Raw genomic sequence first — 7,855 nt, 5'->3', positions numbered from 1 at the left:
AATGGGATTTTCCAAACCGACCCGACCTGGTTGGGTTACCAGAGGTGGGAACCGAAACCGACCCACTGATAGGCCAAATCAACCTGGTCGGTTTGAGTCAGGTTGGGTCGGTTTGGGTCGGTTTCAGTTTTGCTCCTGTACAAAACCGAATAAACTCTTGAGTTGAGGACTTGAGGGGGGCGGACCAACCAAATTAGAGAATATAAGATTTTAAGAGAAGACAAAAGTGGTCAATAAAATAAAAAATTAGAAACCTGCTAAATTCTAATCTAGGTAAAAAATTAAAAAAAGGACACCTAATTGAATTCTAATTGTAATTGCCTAATGGGCCTTCTAGTTCTAGTAGAAGTCTAGAAGACTAGTAGGAATTAGGAAACTACTCAAACTAGGAAGTGGGAACTACCAAACTAGTAGAAGACTAGTTCGGTTCGGGTCGGGTTGGTTTCGGTTGAAACCGACCCGAGATATCGGTTTTTGTATGTGCCCAACCCGAAACCGACCGGTACGGATGAAAACCCGGCCAACTCAGGTTGGGTCGGTCCGGGTTGGTCGGTTTGGTCGGGTTGGGCATTCTTATGAACAGCCCTAGTCAATGACTATTATATGAAATGGCAAAGAAATGAAGAATTAAGGTCCTTATCTTACCTTGAGGCATCCTAATTCATAAAATCTCTCTAAAAATTTTCTCCTTTTCTTTGAAAATTTTAATTTTTTTAATTCATGTCATTTTCAAAACTACCAATTAGAAATTCTACCTTCCAAAAAAAAACTTCCTAAAATCTCCCTCCCTCCCCCTCTCTCTCTTTCTCTCTCTCTCTCCCACACACACACGTTCTAATAACCTAAATAATCTAGTATCCTAAAATTTCTCCTATACAACCTCCCACATTATCCCCAACTTTTCTCTAAGTTATCTCTAATTTAATAGAGAGTTTCTCTCCTAAATTATCTCCAATTCTTATTTATCTTCTCCCCCACTTTTTATCTACCTCTATTTAAAGAAAGTCTGAATTAAAAAAATTTAAGAATTATTTAAATATTCTAATAAAATTATACAATAACTTTAATATTTACTAAAAAGACAAAAAATAATTATAATCAAATTTAATAATATTCATATTATTAATATATTTTTACAAAATTCATCATGAAATTATGTACAAACAATATAAATTATGATTTTATGGATCATTCAATCTAAATGTTATTCAAAACAAGGATGGACGGACCTTTAAACTGGCCCCTCTAAACCAGATTTGAACAAAGAACTAAAACAAAATTAAAAAGAAAAGCTATCAATAACTAAACTGGCCCCTCTGAACCAGATGTGCCTCTACTGGCATATTGGGTGTATTGATATTTTGAACCTTGATTCAAATAATAAAAATCTAACATAAAAAATGAAATATTATTTAAATATTTCAATAACTAAATATTTTAAATAACAAAATACTAAAATTAATATTTTATATCAACTAATAATATTTTTTAAATAGTTACTAAATAACTTTTAATTATAATAAATAGATTAAGGTTTTAAATATTTAGTTAAATAACTAAATATTTTAAATAATAAAATATTTGACATAACTAGATTTTAAATAGTTAAAAGAACAAAATTATGTATTAATAGTACTATAATTTTATGGATTATTAAATTCAACAAGTAATTAATATTTTAAAATTTAAATAATGATATTATTTTTACAAATAAATAATATTGTAAATAATTAATTTCATTTATACCAATTAATAATTCTAGAAAATAACTTTCAAAAATTATCGTTTATTAATAATAATTTTAAAAACTTAATCTTTATTATTATATATCTATATATACTAAAATTAATATTTATTGTATTTCAGTAATTATTTATTGTTATTTGAGATAAATATATTTTCAATAATTATTGGAGTTTAAACTACTATAATTTAGCTTTTTAAATTTAATTTGTTGTGTATTTTCACTATAAATTTTTTAATATTTATTGGAGATTAAACTATTGTTCACGAGTTGGTTTGGTTTAGCTGTAGGTTGTTTGGCCAATCAAATCGACCTGGTCAGGTTGGGGGTTGGTCACTTAGGTTATATTGGTTTGGGTCAATTTTCAGTTTGGTCGATCGATTCAAAAGATTTAAACTTAAATAATTAAATTTAAAAATTAAATAAATTTTCAAAAAAAATTACAATGGCATTATTAAAAAAATAAATTTAAAAATTAAATTAATGATATAAACTATTTTAGCTTAAGAAATATTGGAATTTCCCACTTTCCCATATTAAAAAATATATTTAAAATATAAAGTATTAATATATATCTATAGTCAGGTCATTTGATTTTAGTTAGTTTACAAATGGCCAAAGCGAAATTGATCCAACCTAGTCTGGTTGGGAAATTATTGAACCAAAGCCAATTGGAAATACTAAAAATCATGTTGGTCAGTTTCATTAGCTTGATTTGGAATGGCAACAGGGCGGGGCAAGGACAAGGTGCCTCTCCCTATCCCCGTCCCCGTGAAAATCCCCATCTACGCCCTTGTCCCCATCCCTACTAACAGGGACAAAGCTATCCCCATCCCCGTCTCCTCAGGGATCCCCACTCCTCGTGATTCTTTATAATGTTAACCATTATGTGTTTTTTATTTTATTTAAAAAATAAAAATAAAATAATTGAAATTTACAATCCTATTAGAAAATATTCAAACATATTCAACCATATTTTTTAAAATATTATAGGGAGTGCTCTCCCTGTCCTTGGCAACGGGGATGAAAATTTCCCCATCTCCATCCCTGTGGGAGGGGGGGGGGGAATCATCCCCATCCCACCTCATTTAGGGCAGATCCCGATAGGGATCATGGAAATTGGGAAAATTGCCATCCCTAAATTTGATAAACAACCCTATCTAAAATTAATTATTATTAATTTTGTATTATAAAAAATTATTAAAAGTAATATATAAAATATAAATAATTATTAATTATTATATAAAACAATTGTATACTCTTACATGTTTCTATTTTTTATCTTTAACTTAATAAATCCCGTGCATCACATGGGTCCCCACTAGTAATAGTCATTAAAATTAACTCTTCATTTCTTTGCCAAAAGGTATCAATAGGGTTTGCAAGTTGGGTGGGCTGGATTGGGTTTATGTCAATCTAGGCCCAATCCTAAGATTTGGGTCTAAGGCTTGAACCTGCAACGAGCCCTAGATCAAGCCCAATCTTTCCTATTTGTCCCTAGTCTACATTGTAATTTGATGCACTCATATCTATATATGTGCATGAATGTTGGAATAAGATTAGGTCGGATTTGGGATACCTAAAGGCCAAGCCGGAGACTAGCATAAAGAAAAACTCAAAATCCTGGACCTGAGCCTAATCCAATGCCCAAAAATCTTAGTTCAGCCTGTCTAAAATTTTCTAGATAGGTTTGAAGGCTCAAGTTGGGCCAGCCCGAATTGCACCATAAGTATCAAACACCCTACATGAAACAGAACGTGCACATGAAACGCAAAGATATCAAACACCTGACATGACCATTGGGAAAAGCTTGAATCTGAAAGCAAATTACTGCAAGTTGGGTGGACCCAACCTTAGCCCAATCCAACCCAATCTGAGCATTCATATGGGTTGGTTCTAACTTTTGGGCTTTAAGCTGGCCTGCTGGCCAGAAAACTTGAGCCTCACCTAAATTTGGATTTGACTTGGGTTGAGATCTCAGATAATTAAAGTCCGATTTCAATCTGGCCCGGCTCAACCTAAGCCTGAATATATAGTATGTTTGTGTATATTTTCGATCTAATCTTCCCCTGTATTGGATAATAAGTCCAATAAAAAACACAACTGGGGCCTGTACACCTAGCTACCAACTTGATCCGGCACCGTACATCTCGCTCTAAAACTGAGGCCCACCATATAAGTGAGACCCGCCATGAATTTGATGTGCGGTGTCGGATGTTGTTGGTATTTGGTAGGGTGTTGGAACGCATTTTATTGACAGGTGATTCGGACTCATATGGATGAGTTCCGTTTTCTGATACTGCCACGTGGTAAGTTACGAGAGTCCCAGACCGCAACAAGCCGGACTGTGTTCCCGGACCGGACCTAATCCCTTGTTTATTCTTTCTTTTTTCATTTGTTCTGCTTTTCTCTGATTCTCCTTTGGCACCAGCAGCAAGTCGGGGTGTGTGGCTGTGGACTGCATGGAGCTCCAATCGATATCTCGTTCTGCTTTCACTGGTATGTCTTTCGGAAATTGCTCGGTTCAAAAGCCACGAACCACAATGTCATTAATCTCTCTCTCTCTCTCTCTCTCTCTCTCGCACACACACACACACAGGGCAAAGCCATGAACAGATGATTTTGACCTCGCAATTCTATTCAATTAAGCTATTAAGCTACCATAACTTACGCAACTTCAGATTTCTCTTATGTTCTTAATTTGCTCTGTGAATTCACTGAATATAAAATTAACCTCAGTTGATGAAAGGAGCTGCATATGCTATAGTGGATGCAATTTTTGATTTATACTAGCGGGATTTTCTCTCTGGTTGCTGATGAGGTCTTCTTTGGTTATTTATTTATTTCTGATGGGGTAGCCAGTATTGCATTGATGAATGTTTAGTGTTGAACTTTTTTTTTTTTGATCAGTAACTCACAAGAGGAATTTATTAATTTTAAAAGAAAGCAGAGAAACAAGATATTGTGGAAACTACAACAGACACCAAGTGTCTAGACCCCCCAAACATATTACAGCTGAGCCCAAAATATACCCTGTCTCTGAACCCTTGCTTAGCTAGAAATGTGTGTTGAACTTATGTGAGGTTATTGGATAATCTTCTTTTAGTTTTAAATGAGGCAACTTAGCTGAGCTACTGGACGAATATTCTTGTGTGCATAGAATGCAACTTTTCAATTTTATAGATGGTCATAGGACCCATTAAATTAGATGTTCAATTGAGGTAAGGGCAAGACAAAATTTTCCTGTTTGATATAAATATATTCAACTTAAAGGGAACTGAAAGACATTTTTGCATCTTTAAATTATTATCTTTTCCTCTACCGAAAAAAAACTATCTTCTCCATTGAGGTCGTTGAATACAGAGATAGAATTTCCTAATGGTTTCATTTGTTTTTGTAGAATTCACTTCCCTCCGCAGGTACAAGCGTTTTACTTTTGTAGGCTTTAGGTGTTTTCTCAATCCTAGAGGGCTTTTGGTAGCATGAGTGTTTTTCTTCCATTTGTTGAATTAGGTTGTTATTATCAGTGTTTCTGCATAAATGGACAAAAAAATTATATCTGGTGTGCCTATTTATTCAGAAACACCAATGCAATGGTCATCGTTATATTTTTGCATGAATCATCAAATTGATGTTTCTCCAATGGCGAGTGAATGCCTCCTATGATGTGATACATTGGTAAGCGCTGTCACTCCATCCAATGTCAATTTCTCAAAAATACAAAATAACCCTGTCAGTTATGTATCATATAGTTTTTTCATTGTTTTTCCCCCAAAAATGAAACTTTTGTCCTTGACAATTTGTAGTAAAGTTTTGAAGAAGTGCAAGAAGTGCATTATTGAATATAATGTTGATTTTGACATCAACCAATTGGCCTCAGTGGTTTAGTGAAAATAAAAAGCTTAGTGGGATAAAATAAAAACATTAAGCCTTAGTGCACTAACCTTAAAGGTGGGCAAAGAAATCACATAATACACTATTTTGAGCTCTGTTATTCATGTGCACTTTATTTATGTCATGATGTCCACAGTCCAATGTGGTACCTCCAGGGAATGGCTTGCCTAGCTCGCTATTGCTTCATATTAGTTGTATCGTTTTCTCTATATATCATAGTTTTCAAGGCGCCTAGGTGATGCTAGGTGACATTGGGGCGCCTAGGCGATAAAAATTTTATAATATAAAAATCTAACTTTTGGCTGGTTCCCTAGTTTTATATATCATTCAGCATGTATATTGATTGAAAAAATAGCAATTCTCTTTATTAATATCATTAAATTTCATCTAAAAATGTGGCAAATCATCACATCTAGAAGATAAAAATCTTTTACATATATTAATTTAATTATTTTAAAAAATAATACTGTTATAATAAGGATTTAGTAGAGAATTTTTTATCAATTAGCAGCTAAAGAAGGTCAACTTTATATCAAAAGTATTCAAGATGGAAAGAAAAATAGAAAAAAACAAGGATGGGATTTCTGTTTTATTTAATTAGAGAGAGAATAGAAAAAAACAGAACCTCTTTATAATTCTATTCTTTCTTTTCCTCTTTCTTTCTTTCTTTCTTTCTTTTTCTCTCCTCAAAACCCTTTGATCTTTTAAATTTCAATAGTAAAACATTAAAACAAAGTACATTGATATATATAGCATATAATAAAATGTATTAACACATACATTAATAAGGTACAGCAATATAAATGATATTATAAAAGGTGCCTGCCTTGTCATTTTTGTTGCCTAGGCAGGCGCTTAGTTGCCTAGGTGGGTGCCTAGCCGCCTAGGTGAGCGCCTAGTCACCTAGGTCAGCGCCTAGTCGCCTAGAAGGGCGCCTAGTTGCTAAAAGTCAAGGCGTTTGGGTGAGGTTCCCAGCCAAGGGTGCCTAGTCGCCTAGGTGATGCCTTGACAACTATGCTATATATCTATAGATATGTATATCCATGTCATATATTATCATACAAAAGGATATCTAGATGAAATGGAGGCCAGGCTATACAATTTTTAGTTTTCTTCTCCTTTTTTGGATAACATTTGTTGATTACTGTTCATAAGGTAATGTTCATTTCATTATCTTTGTTTTCATATAGTTTCGATTCTCAACTTTTGTCATTTTATGCCAATTTTAGTATATAATTTTTAGAATGAAATTGACATTTGTTGCAGGGTACTTGTACCTCTCAGTGAGCTATCAACTATGTAAGCTAAAAAATCATTACAAGTTTGGTTTAGAGAACAACTTGGTAGGTGTTAGATCCTTCCACAACCAATTGAAGTCAGCAATGAAACATTCATCCAAAAGCATTTGTGCTTCCAATTTTAGTTCAAGTAATGTTCATGAGGATCTATATTTACCTCCTTCTACTGCACGCGTAATGTACTCTGTAGCTCCTGCCATGGGTCATAACCAGGTAAACTAATATTGATCTGTGCTCTTCCTGATTTTACCCTCATAATTTTTTGACTTTCAGAAAATTATTTTCTTTTATTAAGATCAACATAACTGGGTACTGAATGAACTAAAAGTACACTTTTTTTTTCTTTTTTTTTTCTATTCATGCTTGTTATTTCATGGATAATCATCAAACTATTTGTGGCTCCAGTTGTATTGCACAGAATATGGACTTAACATATCAAATGTAGTTCCTCGAGTTTCTTTTAGACCCTGCTATGTTGACTTCATTCATTGGTGGTCGGATGGTGTAAATGTCATGTGCACTGTATCATATTTTTTACATTTATTATCTTCTTAGGAAAGGTTTCATGGACCGACAGTCCAGATAGGAGTCTCAACAGGATGGTCAACATACTAAAGGATCACTAAAGTCAATTATGCTTATTTTCAAGTTAAGTTTTGTATATATATATATATATTGTACATATTTGCATTAACTAAGTAGGTATTCATAGCATATAAGGGTCAAAATGGTGCTATTATCCAACGCCATATGGTTGGGAATTGGGATAAAGTTTCAGGACCTATACAGCAAGTTGACTATTTTAGGGCTGAACTGTTATCTTTACACCAAGGGCTCAGACTTGTAAATTACAAAATTTCAGAGGTATCTTGGTGAAGGGTGATTTGAGTATTGTGTTCAGCTGTTTAATAAAAAACAA

At 33.5% G+C, this 7,855-nt stretch overlaps 1 protein-coding gene across 2 annotated transcripts in view; it reads left to right on the top strand.

Moving 5' to 3' along the window:
- The first annotated feature begins 4,084 nt into the window (after nucleotides 1–4,084).
- Nucleotides 4,085–7,855, top strand: part of HDA14 (histone deacetylase 14) — a 30,670-nt gene continuing 26,899 nt past the window's right edge. For both annotated transcript variants that reach the window (XM_088888396.1, XM_010272050.3), the window contains exons 1-2: nucleotides 4,085–4,243; nucleotides 6,905–7,149. In XM_088888396.1, coding sequence (XP_088744522.1) covers nucleotides 4,207–4,243; nucleotides 6,905–7,149 — 282 coding nt within the window. In that variant the 5' untranslated portion in view covers nucleotides 4,085–4,206. The remainder of the gene's footprint in view (nucleotides 4,244–6,904; nucleotides 7,150–7,855) is intronic.

This window comes from Nelumbo nucifera, chromosome 5 (genome assembly GCF_055504915.1).
Source record: "Nelumbo nucifera cultivar China Antique chromosome 5, China Antique-T2T, whole genome shotgun sequence".
NCBI classification, from domain to species: domain Eukaryota; kingdom Viridiplantae; phylum Streptophyta; class Magnoliopsida; order Proteales; family Nelumbonaceae; genus Nelumbo; species Nelumbo nucifera.
The sequence above is the reverse complement of the archived record's forward strand: the minus strand, read 5'-3'. Positions and strand labels throughout refer to the sequence as shown.